The sequence below is a fragment of the Salmo trutta genome, chromosome 33 (assembly GCF_901001165.1).
Source record: "Salmo trutta chromosome 33, fSalTru1.1, whole genome shotgun sequence".
NCBI lineage: Eukaryota > Metazoa > Chordata > Actinopteri > Salmoniformes > Salmonidae > Salmo > Salmo trutta.
Genome location: NC_042989.1, coordinates 10,777,210 through 10,799,604, shown reverse-complemented (window position 1 = coordinate 10,799,604; position 22,395 = coordinate 10,777,210). Strand labels below are relative to the sequence as shown.

Here is a 22,395-nt window from a genome sequence, read left to right as displayed (position 1 = left end):
AAACCATGTAAATCATCCTTGTCTGCTCACAGGCACAGATTATTTGACAAATATTTCAACACCAACGCAAACCGCCCCCCTCCTCTCTCTCGCGCTCTCCATCTCTCACACACACACACAATTAGATTCCCCTCCCCCATGTTTCTAAGGCTGCTTCAGGGTTTAAGAGGTTTGGAGCTGTTAAAGACTAACTTTTCCTCTTCTTTCTTTCTCTCCATCCCCTATTGTCTCCATTTAGGTTTGACTGCCATGGGCTTTGATTTCCTCTCCAGACATAAATCAGCAGGGGAAAAAATCTGACGTTTCTAAAGAGGTGAAAAGGACAGTCACAGCTTTGCGATCTCCATCTTATGTGACACTGACAGAATATCCTTGAAATTACATCATTCGAGACAAATCAGAAAATGGTATAGAAAACAAAACACGTTGTTATACAACCAGTTTCAATGTGCTTGGCTGAGAGATGCAGGAGGATAAAAATTCAGCCTGCAGTTTGATCTTTTATCCATCTGCCTCCTCTCTCCCACACAAACTCTTCTTCGCTCAACACACTCAATCCCTCAGTACCACTTCTCTCAGTACAGTCCCCTTTCCTCCCACTCATGCCCTTTCGCACATGCAACGACAACGTGGTCTGACTATCTTTTCTATTTGTCCATCAATACATCACGTACCGTACTACAACATGACTCTGCACTGCTAAAGCGGGAGCATCACAACACAGATACATAACCCCACCTTGAACCATCAGTCAGTAAATCATACACTGAAGCAGATGAAAGCAACTCTTCAGCTCCACTCAGATTTGCATACAAGACCAGGTGCAATTTACCATATCATTATTCATATCTAAATGCTGATGACTTTCACAGTGAAGGAACATTTTCAATCGGTTTCTGAGTTTTATTCTCAGAGTCAGAGGTTCTTTTAATCCCTTCAGAGAACAAACAGCAGAGCAGACAGAAATGTCCTTTGCATAATCATGTTGCTTATTCAAGTCCATAACAGATGGATCCATACAAAAAAAAAAAAAAAACTATGTACAATAATTACGTGATCACCTTGGTTTAGTTAGTAGTGTGGATGATCGAGACTGGAATTAGTTGTGTGGGCCCTTAGAATAAAAGGCAGATTAGTAGAAAGTAACAATAAAATGTTCAGCTATAGTAACAACTTAGAAAAAAACGGACACTAATGTAACATTAACAGTATTTTTATGTTTTGTTAACAATGATTCCATTCATCCTCTAAAACTAGAATCTAGAAACAAAGACATTATGAAAGACTAAATGAAGTATCTTATTGTAGTGTCTTTACATGATTGTGGATGTTTTGCAACATGTCCATGTTGGTCTGAAATGGCACCCTATCCCCTATATATAGTGCACTACTTTTGACCAGAGCCCTATGGGCCCTGTTCAAAAGTAGTGCACTGCACTATATAGGGAATAGGGTGCCATTCCATGAGTCTGTTATATCCACTACGAGCTATCATCGTTGTCGTCTGTGGAGGCTGATGAAGCTTCAGTAGAGTGATGATGTAGTGGAGGCTCATCCAGATGGACCTCTCGTACAGCCAGGATGCGTGTTAGCATGCTCTCCAGTGCAGCGCCTTCTAGTTGCTGGCCAGAATACCACAGCGAACTGTTGGAGAGGCATGAAAGCTCTGGCTGCAAGTAGAACAGGCCCGGCCTATTCTTCACAGACTCTGAGCTGGAGGAAAAAGAGGATTATATAATGAATCGATAGGCAGCCATTACAGAAATATTCTCCATTTCTCTTTTTCAGACTGCAAAACATTGAGGCATTAAAATGTTGTCAATATATAAAACAAGTCATATGTACAGTAAGAGTGAAATATAACAGGAATAAACATTTATGTAATCTCACCATTTGGAGATGTAGAACTCGTAGAGTCTGACAGGGCAGCGTAGTGGGTTCTCAGTGTTCTCAGGCATCTCCATGTCACCATCCTGTTCATCCAGCTTCCTCTTGGCAGGCAAAGCTAGAAGCTCTGGATACACACACACAAATCAACCTACAACCTAGCGCATTATGGAGCTTGTGGAGGATGTTATTGCTTGGGATACGGCAATGCATTTCTTAATTGCTACTAATGGGATAAATAAAGTATAATATAATGTGATAGCCTTCAACACCATTGAGGTCGGATCTCACCGGTGGTGTCCTGACAAGGCCTAAACCTCAGGAAGGCGCTCTTGCCGTTCTTAGTGACCCTGGTACAGTGGGTGAAGTTGACAAAGGACAAACGTCTGTGTTGGCTCTGGGTCTTGAACTGGAACAGCTTGGTTCCAAAGAAGAGCAAGGTGTTGAGCAGCACAAAGGGGGAGTGGGCCCCCAGCTGCTTACAGTCCCACAGGTATTCCTCCTCCACACGGGAATGCAGGTAGCCTAGAGACAGACAGAGGAGGAAGGGTCAGAGGTATGGGTCATCATTTTTTATGCGTTTCAAATGTCCCAGTGATATTAAAGGGATACAACAGGCATATAAGAAGACACGTTGGGATGGCCCTTTTTTTCTTTCAATTTTCGCCTAAAATGACATACCCAAATCTAACTGCCTGTAGCTCAGGCCCTGAAGCAAGGATATGAATATTCTTGGTACCATTTGAAAGGAAACACTTTGAAGTTTGTGGAAATGTGAATTGAATGTATGGGAATATAACATAATAGATCTGGTAGAAGAAAATACAAAGGAAAAAAACTTTTTTTATTTTTCTACCATCATCTTTGAAATGCAACAGAAAGGTCCCAAATCTAGCCATCACTGGTTGTAATTCCGATGGTGTCCACAAGATAGCAGCAGTGTATGTGCAAAGTTTCAGACGGATAACTTGAAGTATGAGCAAACTACATGACATTTAGTGTGAAGTCACCCAGGTACATTTGGGCAAATCGTGAAGGAGACATTTACATTACATTTTTCTGCAAGAATATCGTCAAATCTGTATACTTGGACTTTGATTTAGCTTTTCTAGTATTAGTAGCCATATTATAAGTCCAACATTTGCAAAACACTCAGTTTTCATAACACTCCATATTCTTGTAATTTTTGTCCAAAAGGAAAAGGCTTGCTGTCGCACAAGATTAGCAGCAACATTTTGCGACAGATACAGGGTTTCCGCATACTCACGTAAAGCCCAGCTCATTGGCTATCTAGCTAGCTTTGTTTGACAAAGTTACAGTCAATCAAGTGAAGACCGCCCACGTCATCGGCGCACCATGAAGGCGTCACTCTCTGACCAAATCTGGTGTCCTATAGGATATACTACACTCCTAATAATATAGTGAAGTCTGGTTACGTTCTAGGATCTCTGAGGAATAAATATGAACGTGATTTGACTGGTTGAAACAACTTTTAGGGTTAGATTTTCACAGATTCCTTTCTTTGCAAATTGAACGAGTGGAAATACAAAATCGATCGTGCATGCTATATGGACCTTTTTAGGATATGAAAAAGGATTTTATCTAACAAAACAAGACTTCATGTTATCTCTGGGACCCTTTGGATGATAAATCAGAGCAATATTTCAGAATGTAAGTACACATTTCACCGTCAGTTGAATTTATCAAACCTTTCGCAGTGAAAAGTGTTTAGCTGTTAGGAGCTCTCCTCAAACAATAGAATGGCATTTTTTCGCAGTAATAGCTACTGTAAATTGGACAGTGCAGTTATATTAACAAGAATTTAAGCTTTCAGCCGATATAAGACTTATGTAGCGACATTTGTTGTTTCTCTAAAATCTGCGATCGTGACACATGGCGCTGCATGATTTACAACTGCCCCGTTGACGGGACGCTTATTCCTAAGACGTTTTAAAGGGATACGACAGGCGTAGAAGAAACTTATAGAAGACTAGAAATATTCTTACCGCTGGGCAGCAGGGTAGGTCTCCAGAAATGCAGCATCATAGTAATCTCCATGGTGAACTTGTGATAGAGCACGTCAGTGAAGATATTCTCTATCCTTCCATTCTCAAATAGATACTGGTGAACCAAATGAGAGATGGTGAGGGAGAGAGGCATTAGGCACTGTATATCATATTTGGCAGAGGGGCAAGTACAATTGATGTTGCTGCCCCTGGGGAAGTTGCTATAGGAAAAGTCCAGATAATATTGATGGTAATAGTCTGCAAACAGTATTAGCTGCCATCACATCAGTATAACTGGGGCTTTAGACTGAACCGTATTTTAAGTATGGCCACTGACAGACAGAAAAGGTGGTACCACAGTGAATAACATAGTACGGAATAAGATAAACATGGAGGTTCAATACCTGCTGTATGCCCAGACAGAGGTAGAAGATGCTGTCAGCAGGGTAGGCCTGACCGTTGGGGCGACGGACCTCACTGATGAAGCGACAGAGGCCATAACTAAGCTCAGAGGAGTTACACTGCAACACGTCCTCCTTCAAAACCATGGACTTAGCTGCCGTAGGAGAGACAAGGGCACAGAAAACCAGATCAGAGAACCATGGATTTAGCTGCCATAGTGAGAAAGATGGCCACTGAACACCACATGAATACCGCTAGCATATTTTAAACTCATCTGGGCATGGCATCTAAGATGTTGCAAGGCACTTCAATTAACAAATCAATTAATCTACATGACAAGCAAAGACCTAAACAATTGCGTATGCAGTTAGGATTGACTCACAGGGATCTTTGGCAAATTCACAGTCAAACCGCTTGTTCCTCTGCAGGACCCAATTCTTCCAGGCTTTCACCCCGTACTCGTGGTGGAGTTTTGATCTGGCAGGAGGGAGTGAAACAGTTTGCGCCACCATGTCCATAGTCCCACTTTGCTTACGACTCTGCAATACAGAAAGGGAAAGGGAAAAAGGTTTGGACCAACAACGTAGTAGGAGGAGAAACGACTTGCTTTAACTATAATATCTCTGATATCATTATCTAATAATGAAACCCTATTGCAGTCAATAGTAATAATGGTGCTGATGTGACCTAACTAGTTATGTTACCTATAGCGTTAGACCAGTGACCCCACTATAAAATAAATAGGGTACCGTTTGGGACGCAGACTACAGTATAGACATACCCGTTTTCTGGGAGGGAAGCCATCTTTGGGTCTCTTGTGTCTTGTGGCCTGTACAGTCAGCCTCTGTCCCTTCACTGCCGCATGATCAAACGACTCTGAAACAGCATTGAATACACAGTTACACAGGGGATACAAATGTGATTTGTGGGAATTGGCAAGTTCATCGTTAACCACGTTTCCATCTACAGTTTTTATGTGAGTATCGTATAAAAATAAATCACGACAGCTGTGACGGAAACAGGAAGTGCTGATGTAATTTTAGAAATGCCGACAATTTGTTCGTTCGACATGGTGTGATCTTTTTGTGTCTGTTATATTAATTGACGGGGAATGTTGGTGGAAACGCCATTATGCGCAAATATTGATATAATAACCATCATATCGAAGTAAACTTGGAGTCACGCCATGATATGGTGTGGGGTCCTCCCACTACGACTCGGGAAACCATGCAGTTAGGCTACAGATGAAATAAGTTGTGAACTTCACAGGGTGGTGAAGATACACGGTGATGAGCTTGACGCTGCTTTCCAATAAATATTGAGGGTTTTATTCTGGTGACATGATGATCGATGCTTGACTGCAGTTTATCCATAATAATCTCTTGTAGACTAGACAACCTGCACAGCCTACCCGCACTGTATCTGAGAGATGTTGGCTAGAGAGCAGGTGCCAAGACCAGAGTAGACACATTTGCAATTTAACGCAACAATTTGTGACAAAACTATCGGTAGAGTTGAAAATGGGATGAAAAACAACTTTAGATTTTTATTCGGTACATGAAAACTTAAGCGAAAAATACATTTTGTGTGCACTACATCATCACGCACTAATTGTTTCCACAACAAGTCAACTTGGTAGAAACATACAACTGGTGGGAAAATGGGCATATTTTCTATAAGCAGTTTCTAGAATATTCGCATGAAAATCTGTCGCAAATTGGATGGAAACCTAGCTAGTGCAAATATAATTTATTCTTAACTGGATAAATAAAGGTTGGATAAATAACATTGGAACATAAATGTAGCTATGTTGTTTTTCTCAGAGCCTTTCTCACCAGGGGGGTAGTCAGCCTCCAGGTCCAACATGCTGGGGGAGGATGTTGTGCTGGGGGGTTCGACAGGACCCTCTGCCCCTCTCTGGGGGTTGGATGTGGACTCATCCTCTCCACCCCAGCTGTGGGGGGTGGACACAGCCTCAGACTCCAGGTCTCCACTGTAGGCGCTTCCTTGGTCTGTGGATAAACACCACACAGACAGACACCATGTTATCGAACCCTTCAGTAATATAACCCTAACCCTCCACCAGAGTGATTTTCATTTAAAAAGGTTGCTTTTCTAACAGTGTTTATCTATTAATACAGGTTAGTCTAAATATTGAGATAAATGCAAGGTTGATCTGTTCAAGAAAGCAGCAGCCAGCTGATGTGCCAAGCAACAAAGTTAGACAGTAACGTTCTCATATATACACAGCCACAGCTCAGAGTACAAACTTTTCTCTTCACCTCCATGGGAGACAGGTTTGTCTTTCTCCTCTTCCTCCTGCTCGGTCATGGTTTGAGATGCGACACCATCTTTCCTGTCCTTGAGCTCTGAACGGCTTAATGAGGAGGGTATTACCATGGGCACTGGCACCTGGACAGAGGGCACAGAGAACAGAACATGGTTTAACCAGCCAAGTTAACCAACCATTAACAGAACACACAATGAAACATGGTGGCGGTATTAGTAGGGTCCTCAGAAGAATAACAATCCAAGACACGAGGGTGTGTGGGGGGGGCATGTGAGTTTTTAGGCCACCAGGGATGGGTACTTCCTGGTAATTCCCTTTGAAAAGTGGAAAATAAAGTATATATTAAAGGCACATAAAGAGAAAGTGGATGTAGGCATGAGAAGAGGACGCAGAGCAAACGTACAGGCACGGGGATACCCATGGGCACAGGAGTGTACTGGGTGTACAGGTTCATGGGCACTGGGATGAAGACTGGCACTGGAACGGGCATCACAACCACCCGCACTTTCTCCCCGTTCTCTGTGTACGTGAACCCAGTCTCTGTGAACCCTACAACAACGAGAGAGAGAGAGAGAGACTTATTTAACCTTTTATTAAAGTCAGTTAAGAACAAATTCTTATTTACAATGACTGCCTACAATCAGAGACCCTTACTAACCCTTTAAACCAAGTGGTCGTACTATGAACATGTAGTGGAAGGTCGGATTTACAAATTCAGTGGAAGGGTGGGGCCATAGAAATATAATGAAGATATTATTAATACCTTTATGGACGGGACATCTTAAAAAGTAGCTAGTTTGTTCCAAAAATATGAAAATAATTTAATGAATTAAGATATAAAAGTTTTAGAGTAGGCATCAGCGACTAGGTTAGCATTTCTGATGTTAGTTTGTTGTTTTACCCATGGGTGCCATTGGTTTCTCTGCTGTCTGCATCTGAATCGGGCAGCTGGTTTCCTGGTCCAGCATGAGGGGTTTACAGATGATGGCCTTGTTCTTCATGATCCGACGGCGGGCTGAGATCCTCGTGGCGTCCGTCTGGGTGCTGGCATCGCCGAGGCTCTTGCCGTGAGAGTTAGACGTCGGAAGAGCTCCTACAAGCAAAACAAAAAAATAGTCTGAACTACAAAAGCTTATATTAGTCGACCACTTCTTCACAAATGTCTTAATCGTGCTCGGTGTTAGCCAGTGTTCTCGATGAGTGTACTAGCTACCAGTCAGGGCAGTGGCAGCCGTAGCATGGGGCTGGCCAGCAGGAGAGGTGGCCAACGAGACAACATCAGCAATGACAGGAGCCGGCTTGGAGAGGGAGAACAGAGGTTGGGACGGACCTACAGGGGGAGAAAGAAGGGAAGGAAAGAGGGGAGACATGTTGAGTAGTAGGCCTAAGGCAGTCATTAAACTGAGATGCAGCGATAGGTCATCCAACCAGGTAGTTATTTTCAAGAGAAACGTGTATATAATTTAGTAGTACCCTGTGTAGTAGTGGTGCCGTTGCTAGTCCGAGGGTGCAGCTGGAAGGTCTGATAGCAGTACTGAATAACACACTCCAGGTTACAGAAGTGCCTAATTGCCCCAAAACACTTCAGTTGCTCTCTCATCTTCCCTTGACGTCTGCAGCACTCACACTTAGCCATCTGGGTAGAGGAAGGACAACAAACAGTTCAGCAATTCAAAGGGCCATTTGTGGACTACATAGATATGTCCCAGGAAGTGGTTGTAAGGTAATCAAATCAAGAGAGTGAGAGATCAGGGCATGTATTCATAAAGCGACTCAGAGTAAGAGTCCTGATCTGGAATCGGGTCCCTGCAGTCTTATTCATTGTCGTCTTAAGGCAAAACTGATCCCAAATCAGCACTCCTACTCAGATGCATGCTACAGACAGCCCCAGAGGTCAACATGCATAAAGATTATTCTGGCTCTGACCTCATAGAAGAGAACAGTGTAGTTGGACATGCACGCGTCCCTGCAGAACTCTTGCATCCTGCCACCAAAGTGGTTGTGGATCATCTTGGGGCTGATGTCGGCACAATAGGCACACGTCCGCCATGGCCCCTTCATGTCGTGCTTGAAGAGCAGCTTACAGCCTGTTACAACACCCACACACAGACAGGTTAATGTACAATATTATACTCAAAAACAAATTATTACATCATTGTTATATTTATGGCATAAATTGTCAAAAAGGACTAGGAGAAAAGGAGAAAGGGTCTTTGGTACTGACTCTCACTGCAGAAGGGCCGGTCGATGAGGTCATATCTGATGACTTCTTTGACCACCTTCTCCAGTTTGCAGTATTCACACCTCACTTTGATATTACTCCGTTTCTTAAACTCAACACAGCACAGTTTGCAACAGAACTGCATGGTGCGACCCTGAAGGAACACAACACAAGCCCAGGAGGACAAAGAGCATTAGAGATAAAACTACAACCCCCATCGCAAAAGCATTATTAGACAAAACTACAATACCTATCACAAAACGACCATTCCCATAACACTTCAAATGTAATAAACAAGGTACAGGATCAAGAGAGAGGTACTTACATTGTACTCATAGAGCTCAGGTTTCCAGCGGAACTGCTGAGGACACTGATGGCAGGAGAGTTTCACAGGTCCACTGGGGGCGGAGGTAAAGGAGGAGGAGGGGGCCATGGGCGGCCCTGGTTGATGTTGCCCCACCCCGTAGGCCCTAGCCAGGCCTGGGGCGGCTCGATAGGGTAGAGGTGGAGCAGAGGTCTGGGTTGGGGCGTATGGGCGGCCAGTGGTGGGGACCCAGGACGGGGGGTAAGGATGGGAGTAGCCCTGGGGTGGTGCTGGAGGGGTCTGGAGGTACGGAGACACCATGGGAGGCGCAGTGGATGAGGAGCCGTTCATCTGGCCCAGTTGGGGGGGAAGCTGGCTGCCTTCAGCCTCCTACCACATTACATCAAAGGAGAACGCATTCAAAAACATGATGTATTCTGTACAATCCATTATATATAGGCTGATTGGTATCTTTTCAATTTGACCTGTATTGTATGCATTGCGTTTTATGTTTGGTACAATTGTCAAATAAACCTGAACCTAAATGCAGGCTGAAAAACACATAAAATCCCTCTCAAATCTACCTAACAGACTGAACAGTCTCTAATATGAACACACAGAAAGCACAGATCATATGTAGCATAGTCTGTTTTGATCCATTTAGCCAATTAATCAACGAATACCCGGAAAGTCTTGACGCAGGTGTAAGAGCAGAAGTTGCGGATGCTGCCGTCTACCATGGCCAGGTGGTACTGAGAGACAGCCTTCACTTTGCAGTAGGTACAAGGGAATGCCGTTCCTGTGTGTGACAACTTTTTTTAATACCACTGCAAATAAAATGTAAAACCAATTTCATGGCAAAATATTGGTTGAAACACAAAATTGTTTGCTGGCTAGCGGAAAATACATCCTGACCGAATCCACTGCAGGGTTTTTTCCACTCTCTGAGTAATAATTACTGGACTAAATCGACATGCAGATGCATCCCAGAAAAAATGATACCAGTCAAAAACAGATTTCAGACTATTTCAGACAACATATGGCCTACAATATTGATAAATGAAAAAACATTTGTAGACTTCCGCTTATACAATGGTAAAGTCAATGCTACCTGACAGGTCGTTCTTAGGCCAGCTGTTATTGACACAGATGGAATTGCAGAAGAGCTCCACCTTGCCATCCGTATCGGTGCTCTCCACCATGTCAGACATGAGTCTCAGATCACGACAGTGACCGCACGGCATCACCTTGGTGGTCGTCTGTCATACAGGAACAATGGGAAAGAGTTGATAAGAAGAAGAGATTTGATGATGGCGGAGGTGGGACAGGGGGACTCAGTGAGACAAATGTGTATAATATCAATAATGTATTCATAGAGACTCATTGAGAGAAACCAGACTCGGAAGGGAGGCCCATCCTCCACTGAATATACCTGATAGAAGTTAAGAGTACATATGACCATCAAGGCCAGACCGTTTTTAAAAGTGGACTCCAGTTTCTATGTCTGTGTGTACTACCTGCATGTGCGTACTTACCCGTTTAAAAGAGCTAATGCAGGTTCGACTGCAGAACTTCATGGTGACGCCCTCTACTCGGAGCGACCGGCAGTTCCTGTCAGTACTGGCGCAGTACTCGCCACAGCTCTCACACACATTTATGACCAGGTTGTGGGAGGAGCGGAAGCGCATGAAACACTCATCGCTACACAGTTTGTGCAAGGAGCCCTGGTGAGTCACTTCGTGCTGAATCTGAGATGGCAGGGGAGGGGGGGTTATCAAATCAGGCAGGATGATCAAGTCAAATCAAACATTTCCTCATGTAACCTCACCTGAAGTTGACTTAGAAATGAGAGTGAACTAGTCAAACCAGTGGTTGTCTGTTTTGTCCCTTACCGTGTCGCTCTTCTTGCACATACTGCACGTCGGGGCGGTGGGCTCTTGGAAAGAAGGCATGGAAATAGTCCCTGGTTTCCTCTTGCGGTTGAACACAGAGAGGCAGAACTGGCTACAGAAATCCTTCAGGTTATTGTCTGTAATCACACTGATTACATCCTTGGGGTCCTCGATCTCCCTGAAGAAGTTAAAAGTTATAAACGAGTTATAGACAGATATAATAGTTCTAAACAGCAATACAGCTATGAGCAACGGGGGAAGTTATTTGGTGCACCCCCACAGTAACTCCGGGAATCGGATGATAGCAGAACGATTGAAAGTTGGAGTTGAGGTGAGTCAGTAGCCGAGTGACTCACTTTAGGCACTGGTAGCAGGTTCTCAGTTTGATGGGAGGCAGGGTGAACCCAGTGAGGCAGACAGTGGAGCAGAAGAGCTGGGTGGACCCTTTCCGTTGGAAGGCAGTCTGACCGCGCAGCAGGATCTTAGAGCAGCCTGAGCAGGACACACGCACTGCGTTGGCTGGGTTGGAGCCACTAGGGGGCTGGGGCTGGGGAGGGGGTGGCTGGGGCACTGGAGCCAGGCTCCTGAGGGTCATCGTTGGCCCCTGTGGAACTAGACTTCTTCCTGGTCCAAATATGGAGGTGGGGGTCTGGGAAGCAGCAGTGGGCGAGCCATACGCATTTCCTCCACCAACAGAAAAGACAGAACTGATCCTCAGCACCTCCTGTAACATACAACAAATAAGAACAAAGAATTAATAATGATAATAATAATATAGCAGAAATAATATAGCATAACAGAATCATCATATCCATATGTTGTAAAAGGGGACATCTAAGGCAGGGCATGGGAGCCTTTGCTGACCTCAGGAGCTGTGTTGTCCAGCTCCTCCTTGATACTCCGTGTTGAGGGTAGAAGGGCGCAGTCATATCCTTCATCTATGGGCTCATCCTTGATGTTCATGAGGGGAGAGATGGGTGGCTCTTCTCTGTCCCCTACCACTGGGTTCTGGAACACACTCTCTGACCTCTGAAGGTCAGGGCAAAGGGACGAAATAGATGAATGAAGGCGACACAAAAAATAAATAATGTTCATAACAGCATTCCGCAAAAGGGAATTATCCTGAAATCTCTCACGCTCTCTGCCAGTTCTTTTTTGCTGCCCCTCTCCACTTACACTACTGGTATACTAAAGTCATACACTATACAGACCTCTTGACAGCTGGATCCCCCAGCAATAGACCGATTCTGTCTTAGTCCATCTGACAGAAATGGAGAAAAGGCCATTTAATGGAATCATCACAGCTCTAATAATGTGCATACCATGTGCATGAAGTGTAAAAATGTCCTAAATCATGTTCTTTATTGAAACTATAGTTATAACTAGCAGGGCAAGTTTGCTTGCAGTCTTACCAAAGCTGTTATCTGGTGAAGGGGACTGAGATAGGTTAGTTGAAAGATGGCTTTCTCCTTGCATTTGACTAGCCACCTCAGAAGCTGCCAAAAGAATGACTGTTGTTAAGCAATGCACAAGAAGTAGGCCTAAGTACAAGGAAAATGCCACAAAAAAAACACTATATTTTTGTTATTTACTTCATTAGTCCACTGTTGATCCAGTTTGCATAAAACATTTTGCTAATGTATCAACAGTGGACTAATTTTCCTTTAAGTAGTAAGAAATATAAGTAAGAAAAGTTATATTGGTGATGAGAAGTAATAAATGCATGAGGAGTAACGTCACAGGCCAACTCAGACTAGGCATAATGTTTTCATTCTAACCTGTTCTAATATTGGAAAGTGAGACTGCATCAAGGAATCTGTCAGTGGAATTTTGATCATCCTGAGTCTCTGCACGTCGTGTGTCAGGCGATCCAGCCGGCCGTCCGCCTGACTCTCTGTCAGACTCCACATCCCCCAGTGCCACCTTGGGCAGGGCTATGTCCCACTCCTCCTCCTCATCTGCCCCAAACACAGGAACCCCATCCAACTCATCCTCTGGCTGGCCCACCCCCAGACCAGCCAGGGAGAAGGTGGTACTGGTAGGATGAGAGATGTGAGGGAATACATTCCCCTCATCGTCACTGCTAAAATCATGGTCGACGTCAGGCCGTCCGTCTGGTTCTGGTGCTCCAAAGACTGGTCCGGTTGAGATGCTGCTCCAAAGAGATCTTGTTGACAGGGGAGTGTGTTGTCGCTGGGACTCACCAGCCGTGGGGGCTGAGAGCTTCACCGCCTCATCAAAAGCCTTGGACAGCCGGAGTTCATGCTGTGGGAGGAGACAACTGGTTAAAAAGTGTGGTCTTGGTGCCTCCCGAGAGGCACAGTGGTCTAAGGCAGTGCAGCTGTGCCATTAGAGATCCTGGTTCGAGTCCAGGCTCTGATGTAGCCGGCCGCGACCAGGAGACTCATGGGATGGCGCACAATTGGCCTATCGTCGCCGGTGTTAGGGGAGGGTTTGGCCAGCAGGGATGTTCTTGTTCAATCGCGCAATAGCGACTCCTGTGGCGGGCCTGGCGCAATGCACACTTGCCAGGTGTACTGTGTTTCCTCCGACACATTGGTGCGGCCGGCTTGCGGGTTAAGGGGCGTTGTGTCAAGAAGCAGTGCGGCTTAGCTGGGTTGTGTTTTGGAGGACGCACGGCTCTCAACCTTCGCCTCTCCCGAGTCCGTACGGGAGTTGCAGCGATGGGACAAGACTAACTACCAATTGGATACCACGAAATTGGTGAGAAAATAGAGTATAAAAAAATACAAATTAAAAAGTGTGGTCTTCTCTAGCCCAGTTGGTAGAGCATGGTGCTTGCAACGCCAGGATAGCATGTTAGATTCCTGGGACCAGCCATAAGGGAAAAAATGATGCATGCATGACAGTCACTTTGGATAAAAGCTTCTGCTAAATAGCATATATTCAAGCAATATGGCCCAAGGGGGTGTGGTATATGGCCAATATACTACAGCTAATGGCTGTTCTTAGCCACGACTGAACGCAGAGTGCCTGGATACAGCCCTTAGCCGTGGTATTTGGCCATATTCCACAACCCCTCGAGGTTCCTTATTGCTATTATACATCGGTTACCAACGTAATTATAACACTAAACAGAAATGTTTTGTCATACCCGTGGTTAGTCAATCAGCATTTAAGTCTCGAACCACCCAGTTAATAATTACATTTTAACCAGCGTAGAAAGCTATGACATTATTCGTACTAGTGCAGCAATAGAGGGGGAATCGTCTGGTTGGGTTTTGAACAAGAAACCATATTTCACACAGAGCAAGCACACTTAAGCCTGGACATGAGGGCCCAGACCTCTGGACAGTGGTGTAGTAGCTATACAAACAGCCGCAATGGGCCTTGGTTGAACCAGCGACCCTGGCCTGCCATACCGTTTCGGACCTCATGACATAAGCCGTTACACTCACACAGGGATGCAAACTCATAATACTTTTGACAGAACTGTGATATATCAATAAGGGGCTCCAGTAAAAATAATATGAGGGTTGATTATTCTACGAACACTACTAGCTAGCTAGCATAAAATAGCTAACCTAGCTACATGGCTTGCTAGCTCTAACTACTGTAACGTTAAGCTACATAGTCATGCACTTGAGGAAAATCTAGCAAGATAACCAGGAAGCTAGCTGCAACAAGGCTGAGCAGAAACAGATGGGTAGCTAGTTAATAAGATAATAATGCCTTCATTATTTCAAACATATTTTCACCTGAGATTTTTGTTTAGCCTCCTCTGACTCCGCCATGTTTTGGTCGCGCGCTGTTCTTCTCGGAAGGGGGGGTGGGTTTCTTTTGCAACTAACGTTAGCTAGCTAGATAACTAGCTAGGATGCACTGCACACAATGTTATTGTTAAAGACAGTGCAAAAGCGACTTCACGATGTGCATGAAAATATATGATTTGCAGAATGTGTATGAAATAATTGTCATTGAGGGGGCATTCTAATTTGTGTTTAAGTAGTTGCTAGCTTTTCAATGGGAAATTGCATGCACATCGAACTATCCCTTTCTGCTGGTATGGCTGTACCGTAAAGTTCCATAGATAGGCGCATTCTCTGTCTGTGTTCGTGGGTAATTTGATTCAGTAACGCAATACATTAAATGTAACAAATCAGAATATACACATTGTACATATTATCTGAATTCGTTCTCTTTTCTACAGGTAGATACCCAATGTTGACACCTCATTACATTTTCCCAGTTAAAATAAATTCTAATCTCTCGCACATATTTGGATTAGTTCGGTACCCTTCTAGCTTGAACGTTGCAGATAGAAATGTACAGTAGATTGGCAAACCCAGTGGGTCTGGGTTGTGATGGGCATTCCGAGTATTTTTGTCTCTCAAATGGCTCATCGTTCAAAATGCTTAAAAATCGACATAAAACCATGAACATTTTTCTAATATCCAGTGTAAAACCCAAAAGAGAGGCTGCCATTATGTCAGATTGTGAAATAATTGTAGACCAGATTGACGTGCAATGTTTATTGTTTCTGCAGTGAGGATTCGCCCTGTCATTTATTTGCTGAAAAACTTTAAACTCAAAAAGCAGTAGAAGCACTATGCAAATCAGGGAGACAAATGAACGGCTCTTTCGCCGATGCGATTCGGTTCCCAATGTTCACCAAAAATTTACGTTCAAAAAGAGCCGTTCGTTCGCGAACGATCCATCACTGGGGCCGGGGTTTATGCGTGTCAGTTGAAGTATGTTGTTTATTTCTAGCTGCATCGTTCAACGTTTCATACAGGTCAAATGACAAGGATCAAATAGTCAAGAAGAATCCAGAAAGGAGACTCGACATTGTCAAAGATTTTCTGTGATATTAACAATGTATTTGAGCTAATGCTCTAACAATGGAAAAACATGTCATCAAATATGGAACGCAGGAGGGAGGAGGAGAGATCAGGTGGGACCATTCTAGCCAATGAGATGGCAGATACGGGCGTGACCAACAGGCCATAGAGATATATAGAGGACTCAACTTTGTATCTGCATTATACCGTCTGTGGCAGCATGGGCAGCGTCATTGTGGCGCATCTCCATTTTAAAGTAGTACATTTTCTCCTTCTTCGTCGGCTGATTGCCCCACCCAGTGACTATTTTAAAATGGGGAAGCCCCCAATGGCCACGTCCATAAGAGCTTTGGATTGGGGGTGGATTGAATCCCGGAGCTGACAAGGTAAATATCTGTAGTTCTGACTCTGACCAAGGCAGTTATCCCACAGTTCCCCGGGCGCTGAAGATGTGGATGTCGATTAAGGCAGTCTCCGCACCTCTGATTCAGAGGGGTTGGGTTAAATGCGGAAGACACATTTCAGTTGAATACATTCAGTTTGACAACTGACTAGGTATTCCCTCCCTTTCCATGCTAAAACAGGGTATATCCATGATGAGTGCTCTGTCTATCTCTATCACAACAGGCACAACTCCGATATAAAGTCGTTTTTTGTAAAGTTGACGAAATTGCACGTGTCCACTTATATCAGTACATTTGTAACAATCTAACCGTTACAAAATATATATTAGATCAAATAAGCCTCACAATTAGCAATATTATAATTGCAAACCAACATGAAGTTAAGGCCACCAAAAGTAGAGAAGACATGATGAGGAATAAAGTTCCACATAGAAGTGTGTCTTCTTAGCAATTGTTTTATCCAATTGATCTTAAAAGTATTATTTAAGGTAGTAAAGTCCAGAAAATTCAGCCCACCATACTCATAAGTAATCATTACAACAGTTTTCCTAATGTAATGGGTACGGTTTCTCCACAGAAAGTTGAAAAGCACCTGGTCTATCTCTTTGCTTATTTTACCGTCAAGATATAAAGATAGAGCGGCATATGTTAGTCGAGAGATACCTTCAGCCTTGGTTACTAGGATTCTTCCTAATAAAGATAAGTCCCTCTGTAGCCATTGATTTAGCTTCTTCTGGGGTTTTTTAATATGAGGGTTAAAATTTAGTAAGCCTCTAGACTTCTGATCCTTAGTAATGGTTATGCATAAATATGTACGTTCTTCTTTCACTGGAAAATCATAATATGAGGGTGTCACACAATCGTTGACAGCCATGAGTTCACATTTATTAATGTTAAGACATTGACCAGATGCTTTGGAAAAGGATTCTATCACATTGATCGATATGGGAATCTGATTAGCGTCTTTCAGAAAAAGTATAGTATCGTCAGCCAGCTGGCTTATAATAATTTCTTTACCAGCTATGGAAATACCTTGTACAGGACTATTATTTAAATAATTTGTAAGAAATTGGGTGATTAATAAAAATAGATACGGTGAGATAGGACAACCTTGCCTAATTCCTCTCTTCAACTCAAATCTAGGTGAGGTGCCATGTTTCAGTTTGATAGAGCTGTTACCATTCGTATAGTTTTAATAGCCTTACAGAAAAATCCCCAATGCCACATTTATCAAAGGAGTGGAAGAGGAACTGATATTCCACTGTGTCAAATGCTTTATAAAAATAAAAAAATAATATGAAGCTATCCACGGTTATTAGGTCTGAGTAGTGAAGTATGTCTAATACTAGTCTGATATTGTTAGAAATATGTCTGTTCCTCATAAAGCCAGACTGTGTTTCATCAATGATTGCGTCCAGGACTTCTTTATTTATTTTTGCAAGTAGTAAGTAATATCTTATAGTCATTATTAAGAAGACGCATTGGACACCAGTTATCGATGAGCAGCACCTCTTTTTTAGGCTTAGGTATCAATGTTATTAACCCCGACTCATTGTAAGAGGGAGAACATTGTTTTTAATACTCTCTAAAAATACTTCAAGTAGGAATGGAGCTACTTTTTAAGAAAATAACTTGTACAATTCTGCCGTAATTCCATCAATACTTTACATTTTTTTTTACCTTTATTTAACTAGACACCTGGTGATTTATTGTTCTTTAGATGTTTGATAGACTCAATAATCTCTTCAACTATGATGGGTTCATCACACTGTTTAGATTCTATATCACTGATAGAGTGAACATTATTCAGTGAGTCAAAAAACATATCTGTCGTTTCCTGAGAGTAGGTAGATCTATACAATTTCCTGTAAAAATTGCTACAGTAGTTAGCGATTCATTTTTGGTCATCTGTAATAACACCATCAATGTTTATATTATGGAAAGTGTTATTTGTAGAGCGACATTTGTGTTTTAAAGTGACTTGGAAATACAATGATATTCAAAAGGAGGCAAATAACTAGTAGGAAGTTCTTTTGTCATCATTTTGATGTTGCCACATTGACTTTAGATGCATTATACGTTACCTAGCTAAAATTGAGGGGAGGCCACCGGACTTTAGCTAGATAACGTTAGCATTGCTAGCAATTTTTGATGAACTTTCTAGCTAATGACAACATTGCCATTGTAGTGGTCTGGGTGTAGCTGGAGTCAGGCGCAGGACAGCAGAGATGAGTAACGCAAGTAACTTTACTCAAATATTCCAATAACATGTCGTAATACCGAACCCACAATAACGGACCGAACATACATAAAACATTCAAGCACAAAAACCATGGGGAAAACAGAGGGTTAAATAATGAACATGTAATTGGGGAATTGAAACCAGGTGTGTAAAACAAAGACAAAACAAATGGAAAATGAAAAGTGGATCGGCGATGGCTAGAAGGCCGGTGACGTCGACCGCCGAACGCCGCCCGAACAAGGAGAGGGACCGACTTCGGCTGAAGTCGTGACAGCCATCTGTCTAAAGTAACTTTGATGACATGATAATGCTGGCAAAGTTGTTTCATACTAAATATTTGACTACTTTAGCAATGTAATCGTATTTCCAGGCAATATATTGTAATTTAGACTAAAAAGTAGTTAGCCTCTGATCAGAATGACTGGGTTTATCACCACTAGTATGGCGCCGCCGGTAGAGGGCGGCTTGAGAACGTTCATAACAATATTAATAATTTATTTTATTTTTATTTCACCTTTATTTAACCAGGTAGGCTAGTTGAGAACAAATTCTCATTTGCAACTGCGACCTGGCCAAGATAAAGCAAAGCAGTTTGACACATACAACAACACAGAGTTACACATGGAATAAACAAACATACAATCAATAGTACAGTAGAAATATCTATATACGGCATGTGTAAATGAGGTAGGATGAGAGAGGTAAGGCAATAAATAGGCCATGGTGGCGAAGTAATTACAATATAGCAATTAAACACTGAAATGGTAGAATGTGCAGAAGATGAATGTGCAAGTTGAGATACTGGGGTGCAAAGGAGCAAGATAAATAAATACAGTATGGGGATGAGGTAGATTGGATGGGTAATTTACAGATGAGCTTTGTACAGGTGCAGTGATCTGTTAGCTGCTCTGACAGCTGGTGCTTAAAGCTAGTGAGGGAGGTAAGAGTCTCCAGCTTTAGTGATTTTTGCAGTTCGTTCCAGTCATTGGCAGCAGAGAACTGGAAGGAGAGGCGGCCAAAGGAAGAATTGGCTTTGGGGGTGACCAGTGAGATATACCTGCTGGAGCACGTGCTACGGGTGGGTGCTGCTATGGTGACCAGTGAGCTGAGATAAGGCGGGGCTTTACCTAGCAATGACTTGTAGATGACCTGGAGCCAGTGGGTTTGGCGACGAGTATGAAGCGATGGCCAGCCAACGAGAGTGTACAGGTCGCAGTGGTGGGTAGTATATGGGGCTTTGGTGACAAAACGGATGGCACTGTGATAGACTGCATCCAATAAGTCACCTTGTCCTAGAGATTTACAGGGTTATCGCAAAGTCACGCCAGGGTAAGCCTACACGAAACACAGACCTTATTTGAAGTGTTTCTCAAATCCGCTATTGGGGAAATTGAATGATGGAAAAAATGATTGGAACCATTTCACTGTTTTACCGCTGGGTTTTATGGGTATTATTCATACTGTGGTACCAAAGATTTTTATAACTAAACCAATGTAAACCACAGCCTGTCGTTTCAAATGGGAACAAATGAAGCCATAGTGGCAGAACAAGCAAGAAGGAGGACAGAGCCAAGCATGAGCTAGCGAGATCCTGTTGGCCCATTGCAACATACATTTGAATATTTCCGTTAGGGAACGCCTACTCTGTGAAGTGCGCGTGTGCAATAACTCAATTCGCCTTTGCACTCCTGCACAATGCACTTTTTTTTTACTTTAGCAAAGGATAAAGTCTACAAAACTTAGTTCACTCTGTTCGTAACATAGTTTTGGGAACAAAAAACGGTATTAATATTAACTGTTTAATCGATGAGAAAATTAGCAGAATGTTGGCCAAAATCCATCTCGTTCCATCTTCTCACACTGCCAGGCACTTGGATTATTTGGTAGTGAGTGGAAATGCCAAGCGGATGCTTCACATTTATACATCCGGTGAAATATCGGTCTCATTGTTCTATCTGTGGAAAGAGAAATAGTGATGGTGTCTTTTTGTAGGCACTAACTCCTCCATTGTTTGTTGGACAAAGCCTATGAGGAAAATGTATGTCGTTTTTGTAGGGTTTTTGGATAAACGTCGACAATGAGGTCTGTGGTAAACACAGGCTTAGGAGAGCGTATACATTTTGTTTTATGAGATAATCTTCATCAGCAAAAGTAACTTTTTGTGAATTTTGAAAAATACATGTAATAATAAAAAAACAAATCAAATAAAGGCTTCATATTTCATAAAGTCGTTAACTGACTGCTATTATCTCACAGAACAAACCGTATAAGATCTAAGCCTGTGAAATGATCAGATTTTATTTTCTGCGTTTATTCCAAAATGGTATTCTTTCCCCATTCATTTTTTACAAGCTGGTGAGTTCTTAGCTACTGCACATGCAGCAGCTACTCTTCCTGGGGTCCACATAAATCATACAAATATACTGAACAAAAATATAAACAAAACATGTAACCATTTCAACGATTTTACTGAGTTACAATTCATAGAAGGAAATTATTCAATTGAAATAAATTAATTAGGGCCTAATCTATGGATTTCACATGACTGGGCAGGGGTGAAGCCATGGGTGGGGCTGGGAGGGCATATACATCCACTCACAGGGGAGCCAGGCCCACCCACTGGGGAGCCAGGACCAGCCAATAAGAATGAGTTTTTACCCACAAAAGGGCTTTAATACAGACCGAAATACTCCTCAGTTTCATCAGCTATCCGGGTGGCTGGTCTCAGACAATCCCGCAGGTGAAGAATCCGGAAGTGGAGGTCCTGGGCTGGCGTGGTTACACATGGTCTGTTGCTGTGTGGCCGGTTGGACGTACTACCATAATCTCTAAAACGACGTTAGAGGTGGCTTATGGTAGAGAAACGAACATGAAATTATCTAGCAACAGCTCTGACGGACATTCCTGCAGTCAACATGCCAATTGCACGCTCCCTCAAAACTTTAGACATCTGTGGTATTGTGTTGTGTGACAAAACTGCCCATTTTATTGGCCTTTTATTGTCCCCAGCAAAATGTGAGAGTAGAGTATTACTTTATTAATCACAGTTTGGGAATTGTTTTATCACAGCATGAACATCAATGTCTTGCAATGACAGAACACGCAACAATGACCAACACATGATAAAAATAAGAAAAATGAATAAATAAAATAACACATTAAGACAAAGGCACATGCACCAACCATAGTATCCATAAAATAATAGTCTTGTTCAAGTGCTGTTTTCTATCCTACTCTTGGGAAAACAGGCAACAACATTTTCCAATAGAATGACCTTATAACACAGTTAATTAATTACGCTCATTAAAAAGCCTCATGGCTGTGGGTAAAAATGACCGTCTAAACCTCTCTGTGGAACATTTGGGCAGGATGAACCTGCTGCCGAAGCTGCTCTTGTGTTGCATTAGAGTGCTGTGGAGTGTGTGTGTGTGTGTGTGTCATTGTCCATGATCGTGTGTTTTTACTTGCAGCCTTTTTATGAACATGTCCTGTATTGATTCCAGGCTGCAGCCAATTGTAGCACTGGCTTTATTAATGATTTTGTCAAGCTTGTTTAAGTCTTCCTTAGCTAAATTTCCTTTTCAGCACACAATGGCATAGGTCACTACACTCGCCACTACACTGCTATAGAACATACGAAGCATTTTGTCACATATATTAAAAGATCTAAGCTTCCGTAAAAAGTACAGTCTGGATTGGGCTTTTTTGTAGAGAATTATCCTTTCAGTTCAGTTTGTTGTCCACTATTACACCCAAGTTGTCACATCTGCTCTCACTACGCCCTCTGGTGTTCATCCGGTGTCATCTTAACCTGCAGTTCTCCCCCTGTACTCTCTCACTCTCCCTCTCTCTGTCTCTGTCTCTGTCTCTGTGTTTGTGTGGTTGGAGACAGGTGTGCTGGAGTCAGAGCAGATCCCTACCAGCTGCAAATCGTCCCATAAATCA

At 42.9% G+C, this 22,395-nt stretch overlaps 1 protein-coding gene across 1 annotated transcript; it reads right to left on the bottom strand.

The window, feature by feature from the left end:
• Positions 1-882: 882 nt before the first annotated feature.
• Positions 883-15,007, bottom strand: LOC115172385 (zinc finger MYM-type protein 4). The gene is made up of 26 exons (XM_029729776.1): positions 14,722-15,007; positions 12,781-13,267; positions 12,415-12,498; positions 12,214-12,263; positions 11,867-12,031; positions 11,359-11,726; positions 11,003-11,180; positions 10,646-10,858; positions 10,222-10,369; positions 9,794-9,909; positions 9,132-9,500; positions 8,810-8,960; positions 8,512-8,672; positions 8,059-8,221; positions 7,799-7,915; positions 7,487-7,678; positions 6,989-7,134; positions 6,578-6,707; positions 6,131-6,307; positions 5,077-5,171; positions 4,678-4,834; positions 4,298-4,449; positions 3,894-4,008; positions 2,179-2,412; positions 1,891-2,014; positions 883-1,713 (listed from the first exon to the last, which is right to left on the bottom strand). Exons 1-26 carry the CDS (start codon positions 14,755-14,757, stop codon positions 1,482-1,484), a joined length of 4,560 nt encoding a protein of 1,519 aa, XP_029585636.1. The 5' UTR covers positions 14,758-15,007; the 3' UTR covers positions 883-1,481.
• Between the last annotated feature and the right edge of the window lie 7,388 nt (positions 15,008-22,395).